Below are 18,452 nucleotides of genomic sequence, written 5' to 3' on the forward strand. Positions count from 1 at the left end.
CAGCAGAAAATACTTTCATCACTTGGTTAAGAAGAAAACACTAATTACAGGTAGACATGGCCTTGCTATAATTCTTAGAGATTTTATTCAGGTTTTGCTTTGAATTAGCTCACTTCTATCTGACTCTGGCATAAAGTAAAAGCTTTATGTGTTGAGGGAAATTAAAACACTTTTAGATACTCCAGAAGCATGGCCAGAAAAACCATTGTGCTCAGACACCAATGTATTTTTCTCTCAAACTCTTTCAGTATAGAATACTGAAAAACTTAGAACAATAGTTACATAGTAGCACTTCAAAGACAACACAGGCCCAGATAAGGGAGGTGTGGGGAGGGGGAAATTTGCCCTAAGCAAAAGATTCAAAGTCTTTAGAAACCAACAAATTTTGACTCAGATATTCTCTACATTGTTGTAATGTAACTTAAATGGATGCACATACCCCACATCTTGATTAAACTGCTACGTTAACATGTCACCTCTAATATCAGCAATTGAGAGCTCTTTTTCACTTAGCATCTTAAAAAACATGCAGCAATTCGAACTGAAATCTTCAAAACTACATGCACCTTGATGTTCTGCATCTAATATGTGTAAGACACCACAATTACCAACATTTTCAGTTCTTGAATCTGAGCATACACTGTGTCCACCTGCAATCTTAAAAATTCCACTTCACTCACAGCAAATGATGATTTCAGGTAAAAACTCCTTTATTAAGAACAATCCAAACCAGAAATTCTAATACTTTACAGTAACAATTTCAACACATAATTTAAGAAAATTACTCATTTTTCAAATCTTCCCCTGTACATTCCTTCTTCTGTGTACATAGTTTACATAGCATAATTATAATTTCCCATTGGGATTACAGCAAAACAGTTTGAACCAGATACAGTGCAATTTCTTTGGTTCAAAGTGATGAACTCCTTCTTCAAAGGCTTCATAAATTTCTTCCACAGCAGATATGCTGCTGCCACAGATCTGTGAATCAGAAGTGGTTTCTTCAAATTTCAGGCTCTCATTGAACAAGCTGTTCAATTTCAACATGAGAAGTCGACTGATGACCATTAAGAGTCAAGAAGCTGCACAATATTCTCTAAGCATTTTACATGGTAGGCATGTAGTTCATTTTCTTCTGGATGGGGAGAACCTGAAAGCAAAAAAAAACCCATAAGATTTGAATTCCTAGCTGATTCATAATATAAAATTACTTTTCCAGACATTGCATCAAATGCCTTGCAAGAATTCATGCTGGTTTGTGACTTTAACCTCTGCATTAATGAGCAGCAAATCAAATACTGATACTTTATGTTGCAAAGTCTGTTTTGGTTTTTTCCTTGGATAGGACAAAGTAGGAAATGTAAAATAACAATAGCCATGTTGAAAAATTCCTGCACATGTACTCAGAAGAACAATCTACCATTTTATCCAAATAATCACTGTTAAGTGATCAAAGCTTTATAAGCACAGACTAGTTGAGAACCTTAATGGAGGAATATATTGATGACAATATTGATGACATATTACACAGCTGTAAACTGTAATAATTATAGTTGCATAAAATATTTTATATAGAAAATATTTTATTTATACTTCTTATTTTGATAAGTAAATGTTTATTGAATTAAAAATCAATAGTTCAGTCTGAGACTTCATGTTCTATAGCAGTACACAAATAAATGGGGATTAATATTATGAGGTGCTAATATGTAAAAGGTACATCTTTCGATCTTGTTGATTCAACATGGTATTTTGAAAAGTCTCTGATCAGTGGTAGTTCTGCTATAAGGAACAATAAAAACTTATGTATTAATATATTATTAGTATATGAAATGTTGTATTATTATGTCTAATGATTGACTTAGTAAAGGCTGAGTTTGAAACAACAGTACATTCACAAAATGAATGAATTTGGGTGACAGCACAGGAAAAATTATCATGAGATGTTCTATCAAAAATACATCTCCTCATTATTAGGATACCAACAATGGTCAATGTAGACAGAAAGTGTGTGGCAAATCTGTTTTACAAATACTGTGGAAACCTGGATATTATAAGCTACTCAATCAATAAACCTATTTGAGTACATCCACAGAACAATTTAAGTTAGTAGGAAAGCTCATTAGCTGGAGGTGAGAGATTATCATGTCCTTTCAAGATTAGACTAACTTGATGTGAGTAACAACCAATAAACCCATCATTAGCTACTGAAGCTCCAGCTCCAGATCTGGTGTTTGAACACCTTTCATACTGAATGTTCTTCAGCTGAACCTATTGTATTGAAGCCATTGAGTTATTTTCACTTTCTTGAGCAAAAATTTCAAGCTTCCAGAATGTCACTAACCCATGGCACAGTATTTTAATGTTGGAACAATACTCTACTCTGATCCCTCCTTTATGTGGCTCAACACTCTGAGACTGAACACAGGCAAAGTCAATGCTAAAAGAACAATTTTTCTTATCACTAAATTTAAGATTTAAAGATTCACAGAACTGTACTGTGAAAAGGATTTTTACTGCAAGCACAATCATACCTATTCTTGAAAACTAAACTTGGCAATTACCTAAGGTATTTTTCTCCATCTGTATTTTTAAGATGCCACATCACTAATTGTGATTTTAGGGACAAAAGCGTCCTTTGAAATACTTGTAGCACAACAAAAACTTACTGTGATGATATAAATTGAAGTGCTTTAATGATTGAAAAATTAAGAATTGGCATTAGATAGAACTACGACCTACTTTTCTTCACTAAAGAATAAGCCTCATCTATTCTTCTCTTTATGGATGGATTCTTCAAAGTCACTTTTGCCTGTAACACACACAAACACACAAACACTTTGAGTTTTCTTGCCCACATGTTCACACATTAACAACAAAGTTTAAAAAATTAGAGTAATTCATCAGAACATGAGATGCAGGAATTTTTAGAATTAACATGACTGTATCATCATATAGACTGCATTTATAGAAGTAGTCACAAATTACAAAGGACAAGCTGCTTGTTTAATCTCCCAGCCTCCGCAGCTATGCGATTAAAATAAAACAGAATGACTACTGTAAACTTTATTATTATTTACTCAGAGATTACAGTATTGTTTACAGCATAAAAGTATAACATTACAGCTTTTTCACAGATTACTCAAATACTAACCTTCTGATAGTTGTGAAGCAAAGCCCAAAGCGAAGCTGCTCCTATTCTCTGAACAGCAGGACTGTTACTTTCCAAACAGGCAGACAGTACTTCAATTGCTTGATCTAATGAGACAAATAAAAAAAGTGAAAACAAATGCATCTAGAAAATATAATCAAGAGCAATGTAAATATATTTACATGCCTCAGTAGATTGATGCTTGGAATATACTTATTTTTATGACAAGAACTGGTATGGCAGAGGAATTACAGAAACTTTACTATCGATTAAATTTCAATATGCTCATAAAATCAGCACAGTACATTGAAAGAAGTGTTAAAAGCAATATAGCAAAACAAAACCAAGTAATGCTAAAAAGTTAAGCTACCAGTAATACAACATGAACATTATGTATAGCTATCAGCTATGCTTAGGGACTGAGTAAGCTGTGAAACTGTTTTATAACTCCCAGTAGCCACAATTAGAGCCACATCAGGATGGATATTAGGATGTTTCTATTTTCCTTCATACTTATTATGCAGATGATTTGCAACCAATGAGAAATATTTGCCACCCCACTGTAGGTGCCTTAATTTTCTAGTATTGCTCTGAAACCAGACTTTTCAACTTTGCTTGTTCATTTCACAACAAAAATTCATAGATTATGTAACTGAACAACGTATATTTAATTAACGCAATAAATTCACATCTTAGGAAAAATAAAAAGCATGGACACTATGGAAAACTTGCTGAGAGCTTAAAACAAAGACAGTCACATTCTCTCTGCAATTAAATGGGGGAAAGAAACATGTCTTCTACAAACAACCACGAAAAAAATTCTGAACACATTGTTACATTCAATATATATACCATGACATAACTTTATTATAAACACTTTCTGTATATGACAGGACATAAAATAATTTGTCTCGACATTCATGATTTGCACAAGCTAGGAAAGTTTTGTCTAACTGAGGACAGGAACTTCAGTTATTTCAAACTGACTGACACAAAGAATTATTCAATCCTCCCTGAAAAACTAGCTGTTTGACAAAACTGCAAAAATCTTTTCATTCATAATGTGTTATTATATCCAAATGATCTGCCTAACAATGAATCTTGATTTTCTTTTTACAACTATTTATTTGCTTTTCCTTTTATTATGTATTATTGTAATTGTCTCTCTGCCAAAATATGTATTCTGTAATTACTTCTAAAAAAATTTTATAAAAATGCTCTTCTACAATACAACATTGAGTTCTTGGTAAGTAACCCAAACTGACATGAAAACAGTCTTCTGGAAGCCATGATATTCTCAGAGGACAACAGTTTGCATACTCTTCAGATACCTACCATTACCTAATATCTTTGGTTTATTAGCTGGACTAAAACATATGTTATGTAGAATAAGAAGTGCTAGATGTTGGCTGCTTTTGTGCTTGTATTTACACATTTCAATGATCTGGTCTAAAAAGCCATTTATCTTCATGACCATCTGTTGTCCATCTTCTCCAGAAGATATGTTCAATAGCAGCTTTAGCCAGAGAGTAGACACATTACCAGAATTTTTATTACTTCCTTTTGGCGATGAAAGAGATAAAAAGTTCTGCAGGAAGTTACTCTGTTAGAGGGAAGAAAAAGAGTTTTAGAATTTATAGTATTCCATGGCTTTTTTGCTGTTGTTTGACCTTCCAACCTACATACTTGACCAAACACTAGTACTGTTGTTCAATTTACACATTACAGGCAACCCATTATTAGTCAAGGATTTTTGGAAAAAATTATATATGAAAAAGAATCTACTGCATGCTTAAAAAGTTAACATACATTTTCTTCTATAATACTTTATGCAGTGTAGATACATAAAAGTTGATCCAACACAAAATATTTCTTTAAAGGCCAATTCCCACCACTACATAAGCTTTTTACTTTGCACTCAGTGTTTCTACCCAAAAATAAGCCAGTGACTTTTAAGTGATTAACTTATTCTTGCATGCTATTAACAAATGTTAAAGGTATCACAGAATGTCTTGAGTTGGAAGTGACTCATAAGAACCTACAGCACCACTCCTGCCTTCACTGGCAGCCAGTGGAATGTCCTCTATTTTTGTAAGCTTTGAAGAAAAATAAATGTGCATTGATATAACACACTATCTTAGGGTTTGCCTCCACTTTAAGGAGATTCTGAGAAGACAAAAATCTATTCCCCTGTTGCAAGAGTGAGGTGTCCTAACATAAATTCCTCTAATGAAAAAGTCCTTGACTAAATATTCCCAGCTTCACTGAATCTCGACAACATATACAAGCATCTGGTTGAAAGCAAGCAACCCAGCATAAAAACTCATTGTGGTTTTCTTCATGTGAATAAAATACTGGTAATTTAATTTTCACAGAGGGAATTGGTTATTCAGCATTGCTTACACTTATGAAAGCAGAACCCAAGAGAGAAGGAAGTACTATCACACTAGAGTGAAACTCTGAAGACTCTAAAAGCAAAAACAATTCACAGAATATAACAGCTACTATAGAAGAGATCTCACATTCTTCGTTTCTATCCAAAAGTTTGAGTGTTATCCACTCTAATGGTATGACCATGCTTTACATAATTAGCATCACAAAAATACCTATTTCCCCCTGCATTTCGAACATGTAATTAGGTCCAAGAACAGAACATGGTTAATGGAGATGAAAGGAATTTTTTTCTATTGATAAATTACTACAAAAGATGCTAGAAACACACTTTTGATTATTTCTTTTCTGTTAGCTCATCACATCGCTACTACTGTTGGCTTTCTACATAGTCTGTCTTCTTCTCTCAAGGTTCGAATTTATTTAAATGATCAAAGTTTAAGAGAAAAAGACTTTTCAAAGCACATTCTATATACAAAATAGAAAAAGGAAAAGACATTATATACATTGGTGTAATAAGAATAGATTTTTATCTGATGTCCAGTCACTGCCTTTGTCCTAAAACTTTTCCAAAGGTTATGTGTCCCACAGTATACCTAGTGATTTACACGATGTTTCATTTCTCATTCATTCACGTGCAGCATACTCACTTTCACGATCCACCAGTGATTGCCATCAATATATATGGGTATTAAAAATGTTAAAACACACTGATACAGAGAGGTTACAAAAAGCTCTAGCAAAAATTGTTGAGACTATGAATATAACTGAATTACACTCTGCTCTTAGGGAACAGTAACACAACTGAGAAGACACAATGGACTCGATTCCCACAGAAGCACTTCTATATAATCACAGGACACTCCATATTAAAATATGAGGGTTTATTAAAAAGGAAACTGCACCCATTGCTAAAATACAGGTTAACATTTACTTACCTTCTGAATAATGCCTTTACAGTCATGAGACAGAGCAAGGTTGGATATTAGACAAAAGACCACCTGCTGAACCGGGCTGTTATCATTTGACACTTGGGAAGCCAATTTCAAGACGTAATGCATTAAAGAATTGCCAGCTGCACTTCGTGCAGATGGAAGTGATGGTTGTCCACCACCAGTGCAACAAAGTGAAGCACAACCTTAAAGCAATGAGACATTTATCACATCAGAAATGCAGATATGTATTTAAAAGAAAAATCTATAGAAAGAACAATGCAACAGCTCAAACATTGAAATGGAACTTTTCAAAGGACTTATTAGGTATCTTTTCTTTGAACCTCAATGAAGTCAATCAGACAGGCTTTGAATAGAAATGTGCCTGAATTGGCACTTTACTGGAATAGGCAGATCTACTGTTCTATTGTTCTAGAATGTAAGAGGCAATTCTGCTGTTAAACAGAAGCCATTGTTCCATCTCAGAAAGTCTCCTTAAACACCCGAACGTGTATCTAATTATACAATTATTTGGTGGTTGAATCTGAAGGGATCCTCTGAAACTGGTTCAGAAAAAGAGGTCTCTGTATAATTTGAAAGGATTATTATAAGTTCCTTAGAATATTTTTCTGAGAAATGTAAGCGCTGTCTACAGCTGTCATTACATTGTACAACAGAAGAATGCACAATCCTGTGCTACACAGCTACAAGTTTGAATTAATACAGCAGGAGGGAACAACTATTTTACCAACCTAATATAGATAAATGCCTTCTGTGCAAATATAGATATATGTCCCTTTTTTAGTGGCATTGGCCATCAGCAACAGTTCATTTCTTACATGGCACAAGTAAGCAAAAATGAGACAATATTTAACTGTAACAAACATTTACATGCATTTCTCTGACTACACTGAGGAGGAGTGGTTAACCAGTTCAGAGTAGGTAAACTTGGGACACCTCATAAGCCAGCTATTCTGAACAGAAGTAAAAAACATGACTGATCAGATTGATCAGCACTTGCTCTTATCAGCAAGGAAAATAAAAATGCAGCTTAGAGTCACTTCAGCTTGATTTCTTGCACATGGACAGCACACTACATTTCTATGTTATATTCTGTAGCTGACTAATACATGTCTTTCTTTGGCCCATATTAAAAAAAATCTTTATGAAAAAGGTCATTGCAAGCTCATTTAAGGTCTGGAGACATTAACTTTAAAAAAGTGTCATATTTTAACCATTTAAACTCTTTTATGGTATCTTGACAGGGGAAAACGAACAGACACTTTTGTGTCTCTTCAAGCTACTTGTGAATCATTACTATGATTTGCTAAATCTAAATAATCAGGATATGGAAAGAGAAAGATCCATGCTAGAAAAAATTTCAGGGGATAATTATCAATGGAAATAAAAAGTTTGCTCAAATGAAAAGGAGATTCCTTAAGAAAAATATACAAACACAAACTGAGTCCAAAGCCTAAAGAAATTGAATAAATTTAATACAAAATTGAATTTGATTGACTTTTTCAAAACCAGAATGTTCTCAATAAGGACTGAAGTACAACCCATATAAAATACTGATATACTGTTCTCTATTAAAGAATTCCTAGAATAGTACTTCTATAATATACTACTCAGCTTGGCAGGACATTCAGCAAAACCTTCAAATATAATGTTTGGAATTAAATGCTACTTAATCCTTTGGTACAATTGCACTCTTGCTAAATCCAACAGCTTGAAACCAGATCTGAATAAAAGTCTTGAATGTATTAAAATCAAGACTCTTGATAGACTTTGATGGACCAGTGCTTTTACATTTTCTTCTTAGGGTAGCAATAAACATTCTTTTCCTTTTATTATGCTTTTCTGTCTTAATTATTCTTGTAAAATATTTTCATTTATTCCAGCATAGAGTGACTTTCATACCTGCAGGATAGTTTTCAGTGTAGACACAAAGCAAATGTAGAGCTATTTGCATTGAAGAATCGTCTGCTAAAAACCACGGCCACAGAGAATGCAAAACAGGAACAAGATGAGCTTTGAGTGCTGCCATCTACAACATGAGCGAGAATTTCAAATGCTATCAATCCTTTGAAAATGAAATATAGAATGAGAAAACCACATTTTTATCTTATGTTTTATCTTGTGGTTTAAAAGACTGTACGGAGAATTGACACCATCATTTCAACCCCCAATAAATTTAACTCTACCCCAGTCAAAACCAGAACATAATTACTGAAAGACAGACAAACAAAGTAAAGATTTATTCATTCCAACTGTTCTTTTTCGAGAGCTCTCTAAACTTTTATTCAACTCCTTCTAAAGTAATTATTGGAACTCAAAAAGCATGGAAATACAAAAGTGTAGCTGTATACAGAGCAAATGATAGAAATCTTCAGTTATCAACAGAAATCACCTTCAATCCTTCAAGCAATTCTTTCTGCAAATCCTGATCAAAAAAAGAAAAACATTCCACAATAATCTTAGTTGATCTTATGGCACAACCAAGTTATGGGGACTTCAGGAATAATCAGATGGCTTATTCAGGCCCAGGTGTTCTGCATACAAAAAGGATGTTACTACATGCCCTGGAAAGGGGTACTCCTGGAAAGTCAAGAAATCTTGCAGTTCCACCCATGCATTTGCTAAAAGTAGCCCAAATTGTATAAATAGCATGAGTAACACAATGCCAAGAAAAATTAAAGTGTGAGAGTGGAAATAAATGTGTGAATGGTATCAGCAATAGGAAAGGGGAAGAGCAGTGATCAGAAAGAAAACACAGGAAAAAGTGAAAACAAGTAATGTGGTATTTTTCCCCATGGAAAAAACAAATAGGCAGAATGGAAGTTGAAAAGAAATTGAACAGAACGGAGAAAAATAAAATAATAAAATTAAAAGAAGACATTTAAGATTTTGAGCAAGAAAAATAATTTTATAAAAAATGGATATGAAAACAAAATTGTGTTTTGGAGGATTAGTACAATTTAACTCAGATAAAGAAAAATAAAAAGCAAATTATTATTTCGATTTTGGGGTTTGTTTGGTTTTGCTTATTTGATTGGGGTGGTTTGGGGTTTTTCTTGTCTTTCAGAAAGGCAAAAGAAGCAAGGAGAGGAAATAACTTTAAGATCTGAAATGCATCTCTGTACCTTTCTGGTAGCCCCACACTTTTCTCTGAACCCATTTTTCATGTTATATGCTTTAAAAATTAGAATTATTGACTTACTCAAGGCAGAAGTGGATATAAAAAATAACAGCCATCTGAAACCTTTGGGAGATGATGTTTCCCTAAGAACACTAAGTTCCTAATAGATGTGTGAAATATTCTTAGGAGGTGGGAATTACAACAAAATAAGTATTTCTTGCCCTCAATTATTCAAACTTAAATTTAGCCAGCTTGAAAATACCTTCGAAATAGAAAAAAAAATTATCTTCATTCAGTAACTAAATGTGCTCATATTACTTCAGTATAAGAATACTTACTTTGCATTCTTCATTTTGAAAGAGGCAGTTTCTGAGAAGCTGCATAGAACACCTTAACTCCTTGATAAGGTTATCCTCCTAAGCAGAGAAAAATAATTGAAGATCATCAATTTAAGAACAGAATGAATTTTATACAAGGAAGAAAGATGTTTCAAAAGAAGGAGTGCAAATCTAAGGTATCAATGTTTGGGTCACATCTGCTCAGCAGTTTTCTTCTGATTTCAGGTGGAATTCATCTCAGCTAGCTTCAAGCACGTTTACTAAAGACATTTATAACCAGTAACTTATTATCCTTATCTCTCTTTATAACTCACAGATACTATTTCTAGGGGTGCCAATCTGACCAAATGCAGAGATCTGTAATGCTGAGCTCCATTTCTCTTACAACTAATAAAGAACGGGCGGGTATTTGTTCCATCCTAAAGCACACATCTAAAAAAAGTCAAACGAAACACTCCCTAGCAGCATTTATTTTTCTTCCTTGGACAAAAACAAGGTTAAATTAGCTCTCTCTTTCAGACTCTGAGAACTCAGTTGGAGCATGGTGCTAATACAATGTCAAGGTTCTGGGTTTGACCTCTATTCATACAGACTATTCACTTAAGAACTGGATTTGATGATCCTTGGGAGTCCCTTCCAGCTCAGAATATTCTGTGATCTCTACAGTTGGTCAGGCCAATCCATCCTTATATCCCCAGGATCTTCATTTCCTATCCTTAACTATAAATATAGAAGCTATAAATAACTTCCAACCCGATAAGAAAATTACAAAAATAAATACAGGCCTTTGGACAATGAGGTGCTACACAGATTCAAGTTACAAGTGAACAAAAAAATCTATCTTCATGACAGAGCTGTGACACTACAGTGATGGCTGACCTAACTCCTATAAGGGTGACACACTAAACCACTTTTGAAAGATTACCAAATTCCAGCAAGCTTGTTCACCACAGGATACTATTTCTGTCTTATCAAGCATAAAGGAACAAAAACGTAAAATAGGATTCATACTTGATCTCAGACAAGGTGAAGAAACAATGCATGATTGTAAATCATAATGTGCTTATATGTCGTAAATCATGTATTTGATGACATTTAGAGATGAAGTAACAGTCTACTGCAAAAAGGTTAATGAAAGCCAGGTATAGTAGATCGGGAAGAAACATACAACTCATTATTACAAATACATTTTATAACTGGTTTGTCTCACTTCTAGCCAAATAAAATGTTAACTCTAAGACAAGATAAGAATTCTTTCAAGGAATTCTGTATGTATTAATTTAGTTAACAAGTGAAATAGCACTAAAATGCCACAAGCTACAACTCATATTTAATGTACAAACTTTAAAAAAGGTTTAAAAAGTTACGGGTTGCATTGATAGCAGTGTTTGTATTTATTTATTTTAGAATATCTTGCTTTTTACTGGGGTAATATTTTGACATGAGTTTTTTGAAAGCTTAGCTACCTGTAAATACTTTTAATGCACTTTGTTAGCATCACACTAATTACTGTGAAACAAAAGGAATATCAAGTAAAACACCTCAGTTGACCTGAGAATGAAGCTAGGTCAAATATATTTTTCCCAATAATTAGAAGAGTCAGAAAAAGGAAAAAAGAAAAGAAGCTATCATGACTTTCCTTTGAGAGTTGTACCTTGAAGTGGGAGAAGGGGCAGTTTTGTGAATGACCAGCTAAATCTACCACGAAAGCAATGTCTCAGTGTCCCCCACATGAAACTCTCATTATGTACCACATATGAACAGCACACTTACATATGATGCAGCAACCTGTAGTCCCAGCTCTGCAAATTGTCTTTTACAAATCTTTCCAAGAATTTTCAATTAAACATAAACAGTTTTTCTGAACTTTCTCAGAGGCTCCTTTCCTCCAATTTCTCTTAAGTTTTAAATTCCTCCTCAACCCAGAAACTACAAAGAACCAGCTGACCTCAGCCTTACAGGACATATGCAAGGCAGGACACATTTCAGCCTCCAACCATTGAAAAGGGAAAATGAATGTGTTTAGGAGATCTCAAGAAAAAAATATGATAGCCTTCAAATCTTTGAGGGTCAAACTCAAATTTTTTAAAGAGTTCATTGTTATAAAACAGTTCCAGACTCACAAATCAAGGTCTGTACCAAAACCTCAGAGAAAAGTACTGTTTAGCTGAAGCAATGCAGAGATACCCTAGAGGAAGGTGTTTTCTGCAATTTCTACTTTATGTGGGAGTGGACAAGATATCAAATTTGACAGCAGAGGTTACTGCCTGTATTTTATTTATTCTCTTAGATGAAAGTGGCAGAAAACAAGCAGATTGCAACAAAAATCTTATGAAACTGTTGTATGATGGTAAGACATAATTTATATCTAAATGTGGTAAAGAACAGTTGGGTGACGTCAGAGTCTGGAAGAACTGGAAGGAAGGTTGAAAAAAAAAAGCTAAATAAATAAATTGTGAATGGAGAGAAGCTACTGGGAATGCAGGCAGTGGAAGCACCACAAGTATGAGGTTAAAAAAAGACCTCAAACTGACAAGAAGTTAAAAAAATCAGGGAAAATAGAGTCTGATGATAAGAAATTGAGATGTCTCAACCAAGTTTGAAGAAGAAGAGAAAAAAAAATACAACTGAAAGCCAGGAAATAGGAGAGTAAAAAAGCTATGATTTACATGCATAAGGAGAATGGAACTGGTTTTGGGATGGGAGGGAGATTGACTGATACGAAATAGACAAAACTAAAATAGCTAGCACTGTTTGAAATACACTGAAACAAACAACTTAAGAAAAACAAAAAATATTATTGTGGAAACAAGATGGAAAAAAATTAGCTGGATTAGACAGGGTCACAAAGTCAAGACTGAAAGTACAATTAAGTTTGAAAACAATACTCTGATATTGCTATAATATAAACATCATAAATTACAAGCATGACAGATTACAAAAGAATGAGATGTGTATGTGAGTGGATGTCTGAAAGTGAATTTTGAACTCTCAATCAGTCTGCTACTTGCTGCTTTCAGCCAGAATGGACTAGCTGCTAATTCTGATAACCTGGACTAAAAGTGGGACAGCTTGAATGCTCCAAGTAATGAAAAGACATGAGACAAAACTAGTAATTCAGAGGCTGATCATGTATTGTACTTTTCCTGTAGATTATTGATTTTAGGCAAACAGAAGCTTGGAGTTCAGGAAAGAAAACTTAGTGGAAAAAAAAGGATTCCAGAAAAGAGATGGTCCCTGACAGAAAGAAATGGGCCCAAAAAGAAGAATGTGAAGATCCTGGTGGGAGGAACAATCTGGCAAATGGGAGAAGATCCTGAAGACCAGAGAGATGCATGGAAAAAACCACCAATATGCCCATGGGCTTTGTCCAGTGAACACCCAAGACTGAGCAGCTGCAATGTATGAACTGATGTGATTTTTTGCCTGACATACCTGAAGTAACAGTCATCTCTGTGTTGGAAAACATACTTGAGACCTACTGAGACCTCTGAGTGGAAGAGTATGGGAGGTAATTAAGTTGGTAAAATTCTAAAATCATTTAATCTTATAGAACTTCCAGTATCTGGAACCACTAGAAGTTGGAATTTACTTTGTCTCATCTGTGACACATACAAGCAATATCTGCCTCAAGAAAACAGACAAACAAACGAAACCTGGGAAATGCCTTATCCTATCAGTGTTCTGGTTTTCACAGCTACCTTTTTTCTCTGTCCTTTCCCAGGCTTTAGGGAATCCAAATTCAGCTGTGCGTGAATGTGCTTCATGCTTTCCATACAGCTGTCTATCAGGTCAGCTGGAAGACAAAAACCAGTAACATTTATAATTACATTCACAATCAAAAGTGTTTTATTAAAAAACAAGATATCTTTCTGGCAATGATCTTGTTGCTATCTTCTGGATATCAGGAAGTAACAAACAGCTTCTGAGATGAAGTGCATCTATTTGAAAGCTCTCAAGAAGCAAAAATACATTTGAGTCCTCTTGCAACAAAGTCCCATGAGAGGAATGCCCAAAGGAAGGACTGGTAAGATTGAGAGGGGAAGATGATTTGGTGGAGAGCATAACTCCTCATAATTCTTCAGGATATCTTCAATGATGCTGCTTAGAAGTGTAAAACTTCAAGAGATTAGGGCATCCATTCGTTTTACCCAGCCTTTCCCTAGCAACAGCAGATTTGCTGCATCTGTGGTAAGACAAAGGAAAGCAACTGTTCAAGTGACTTCAAGGGCAAAATGTTGAGTTAAGCTCTTTTCTTTGGATCTAGAGTCTTTAAGTCACAAGATGATAGAGTGACTACGTAATTAGATAAGGTAAGAGCTACAGGTATCATCTGTCTGAACTTCTGTAAGGATTTTGACACGGTTCTCTACAACATTCTTCCAAATTGGAGAGTTATGTAATAGACAGGTGGACTGGATGGTGGACAAGGAATTGGTTAAATGGTCACACCGAGAGGACAGTAGAAAAGCAGAACAGAAAAGATCTGTTGGAGCGAGTCCAGAGGCAGATCACAATAATCCTGAGAGGGATCTAATACATCTATAAGGACAGGCTGAGAGAGCTGGGATTGTTCAGCATGGAGAAGAGAATGCTCCAGGAAGACCTGGTTACAGCCTTCCACTCAAAAGGAGCTTAAGAAAGATGGGAACACACTTTTTAGCGGGGCCTGTTGCAGTAAGACAAGGGGTAATGGTTTTAAACTAAAAGAGGACAAATTTAGACTAGATATGAGGAAGAAATTTTTTACAGCCAGAACTGAAAATACATAGCATACTTTCACCTACAAAAGTACTGGAAGATACTGCCAGTGAAAAATCTCCAGTTTCAGTGGATGAATATGCCATTAGTGGTAAAAAGCTAACAGATCTCTTCTTACTCTAACACAGAGCTGTGACTTCACCACAGGGCTTTAAACTGGCTACAATATAATATTTCATTGGTAGCTGAAAACTTTAACTACTACTAAGATTTCTTAGTGAAAATTTGAAAAACACCCTGCCACTGAAACCTCGTTCTTCTGCTTTGAAAAAAAAAATTACAACCTAAAGGTAATATGTAAAACATCTGCAAGCATTTGATTCATATATAATTTAATATACATTTTGAAATGCTCACCTTCCAAAGCACATTTCTGGGCATTTCTACTGACAGCTAACAGAGACAACAGCGCATTTGTAGCAACTTCTTTCAGCACATCCTTTGAAGATTTTCTTTCACAGACCTACAAAAATGCAATTTCATTACTGAAATGAAAAAGTGACCATATTAAAAGTAGTATTCATAGCTATAAATAGGTTGTCAGAGTCTATATTTTCATTTGGATGATTTATCACTGCATTCCTATATAAAGTTCACCCTCTCTATATTCATGTTTATAGTCAGTCTGCATTAAAGTGTTTCAGGTTTGCTCCTACGCTCACTCTTCTTATTCTTTTCTTAACATTCTACTTTTCAAAGGCTGAGATTCCAAATCCTGGCAATCCATACTTTTCCTAATATTCAGGAATAGGCTTGGTATTACAGACAACTCCCTGACATGCCTTTAGTGCAATCTTGCTTTCCTTCTACACAATGATGAAGAGATTAAATACAGTGAAATTCCTTAAAAATCACTGAAAATTATTTTAGGTACTCTTACTAACCAGTGAAAAATGGCAGTTTGTCTTAGTTTGTGAGGCCTTTGTGAGCATCACCACATTTCTAATAACCTAAGCGTAATCTCTGCGTTTTCAAAGGAATATTTATTTGGAGTCATATAACAACAGAGTTGAAATACAAGGAGCAGTCTGTGCCTCATATATTATCCACTAGAGAATTTTGACTATCTAGCACTTTTCCCTTAAACACCATGCCAGTTCTGACATCCAAGATAACAGCATCCATTACAATCAGAAAAATATAGGAAAATAAGAACAGTTGCTGGATCATAGTAAAAAGAAAAACATATTGTGAAGTTAGCCAAAAATACAACATCTTAAGAAAATACTTTAGACAGCAATCTCATAAGTACCTATCCATAGGATCTCGTAGATTTTAATTCTACATATACCACGTATTAATGGGCTAACAATGTCTTCAAATTTTCATATGAAATAAAATATCGATGTATACTCTAAGGTCATCATTTATTGAAGTGTTCACTGTAACCAGGGGTGAGAAGGTCAAAGAATAAAGAACAGTAAGTTAATAACTACAAAAAATCCCAACACCTCATTGATAAGGACAATGATACCAAATCAAAGCACCAAAGCATGGACAGGGTTTATGGACTAGGTTCTGTGTTTATAACCAAGAAAAAAGAACTTTACATTTCAACCACAACTTTACATTTAGACTACTACTTCTATTAGATTCAGCATGAAATCTCAAATCTAACAGCAACACAAGAATGTTCAAAGTAAATTAACTATTTTTCTGTTCTAATAGGTGATAGTTTCTTTTCAAATTAAAAAATTTAGATATTTGAGTATTTAAAAGCTTAAAGGTTAGACTAATTGACACAAGCCAGGGAAGAAAAAATTGTTGAGTTCCAGCAATTCTGCATAGCCTATGATGTAGGTTTTGTGACTTATCCACTCAAAGGCTTTAGCCCTATTAAATTGCTGTATGTTTTTATTTTTTCTTAATATTCACGAATATTTTAGTAATAAAAACATATTTGTCTATGAACCTCTTGGGTATTTCCTGTAAGTATTATGTGGCAAACTAGAACTGATCCAATAATTAATGTGAATTGTCATACCTGTATCTTTTTCAAAAGTTTCAATTGCATCTTACTATTTTCTAAATTTTAACTTGAACACTAGCAAAATTCTGTTGTCTTGAAGCATGCTCTTTTATGCATTTTTTTTCTTAGTCTGCCATCAAGAACTACAGTTCATAATAAAAAGGAAAATTTATGTCAAGCATAGGGAGCACAACTGATTAAGAATTAATTAATGATTAACTACTAGTTGAATGGAAAAAAATAACTAGAATATTATACTGCCTTGTGCCACCAGATTCTATAGTTTTATTATTTAATTATTTAATACTTATTATAAAAGTATTAAAATGAGAATGGACATTAATTATTTTTTGAAATTATGCTGCATAATAAATTTAAGATGTCCCATAAATCCACAGCAGATCTGTCTATGTTAGTCTGCACCTACTGTTAGTTGAAGGGGAGATCACAGTCCTTCTAAAATATTGTGAAATTTATATCTAGGAAAAAAAATGTTAGGGCCAAAATTTGAGAGTTTATGTATAGATTATGATTTTCTTCTTAATTTTATTTCTGATCTTAAGCACATGTACACAAGGATTAACATTTATGTACACAAAACAACCAAAGCCTTTCAAAGTCAGCACTTACCAGATTTCTTACATGTGATAATGAATTCCAATTTGAGACCTGGTCTACTAATATTCACACCTGCACACTGGGTACTAAATTAGCATTTGCCACGGCATGTATCAGGTATTCTGTAGATTTTATGTATTGAGGATGATTAATGGAGATAACTGTTTGTTTGAAAAGTCTCCCATCCTTTTCGATGTTAGCCAATTATTTGCTTGACTGCCTCTCTTTAAGAATGCTTCCCCTGAAAAAGGTCCTAAATCTTTTGGGTTGTTTTTTCATTTTTAATGGTGGTTTTTAGATGTTTGTTGTTTTAATAGGTTACTTTACATCCCATGGGCTCATTCCACTGTCCTCTTAATGACCACTGTGAGGGAGTGTAAATAAACACATGTACTTTGATCTAAAAAACTGAAACTGTGTCTTTCCTAATTCTGTTATCCTTTTGGGGAGATCACAGCAGCTCTGTAAAGACCCAGAGAGCATAGGCTATCTTTTGAACCCTTTTATGAACAAAATGCAATGTCTGTCTACATCCCTGAACAGCTAAAAAGCATGTTAAAAGCTGATGTCTCTTACAATACTCAAAGTGTGTCTAATGTCCTTTCATTGACCTGGCTGCAGTTCATTCTTCATTGTATCAACTTTTTCTGCTCTCACCATAAGAATTGTCCCTTTTTGCTGGCACAGACTGATAAGCACTTATGTATACTTGTATGAAAACAGAAAAATGTTACAACATGTCTTTATCAGACATATTCTCATGCAACCATACTTTTTGTGCCGGAGCCAAGGAGTTTTGTTTCAGGCACATATGCAAGCTTAATACCAACACGTAACAGGATATTAGCAAACTATGGGATTTGAACGAAGTGCTCCTGCTGCTTTGCTTGAGTCCCTGAAAATCTTGTCCTCACAGCAAAACACTGTGCAAAGAAATTATCTGAGATTAGTTGCCAAAGACACAGAGAATTCTGGTTTCACTGGCCTGTAGAGTGACCAAGAAAGGTCCTATTGGGAAGTTTTCCTCCCTGAAGACAGCAGGTTCTCAGTGGACAAATACCATGCCCCAATAAATACAATAGAGCCACAGTGCTGCAACAGAGCAGCAAATACAGAGTTTGTGACAGATTTCAGGAGAAGTCTTGGTAGG

At 34.5% G+C, this 18,452-nt stretch overlaps 1 protein-coding gene across 2 annotated transcripts in view; it reads right to left on the reverse strand.

The window, feature by feature from the left end:
- Positions 1-289: 289 nt before the first annotated feature.
- The window catches only part of RTTN (rotatin), a 79,236-nt gene continuing 61,073 nt past the window's right edge, over positions 290-18,452 (reverse strand). Inside the window, exons 41-49 of one of the 2 annotated variants that reach the window (XM_063397366.1) lie at positions 15,073-15,178; positions 13,656-13,750; positions 9,955-10,032; positions 8,398-8,524; positions 6,481-6,680; positions 4,487-4,754; positions 3,155-3,258; positions 2,743-2,812; positions 290-1,150 (exon numbers count right to left, since the gene is read on the reverse strand). In XM_063397366.1, the coding sequence (XP_063253436.1) occupies positions 1,068-1,150; positions 2,743-2,812; positions 3,155-3,258; positions 4,487-4,754; positions 6,481-6,680; positions 8,398-8,524; positions 9,955-10,032; positions 13,656-13,750; positions 15,073-15,178 (1,131 nt within the window). In that variant the 3' untranslated portion in view covers positions 290-1,067. The remainder of the gene's footprint in view (positions 1,151-2,742; positions 2,813-3,154; positions 3,259-4,486; positions 4,755-6,480; positions 6,681-8,397; positions 8,525-9,954; positions 10,033-13,655; positions 13,751-15,072; positions 15,179-18,452) is intronic. The other variant, XM_063397361.1, reaches the window with a different exon arrangement.

The sequence above is a fragment of the Prinia subflava genome, chromosome 1 (genome assembly GCF_021018805.1).
Source record: "Prinia subflava isolate CZ2003 ecotype Zambia chromosome 1, Cam_Psub_1.2, whole genome shotgun sequence".
Classification (NCBI taxonomy): Eukaryota; Metazoa; Chordata; class Aves; order Passeriformes; family Cisticolidae; genus Prinia; species Prinia subflava.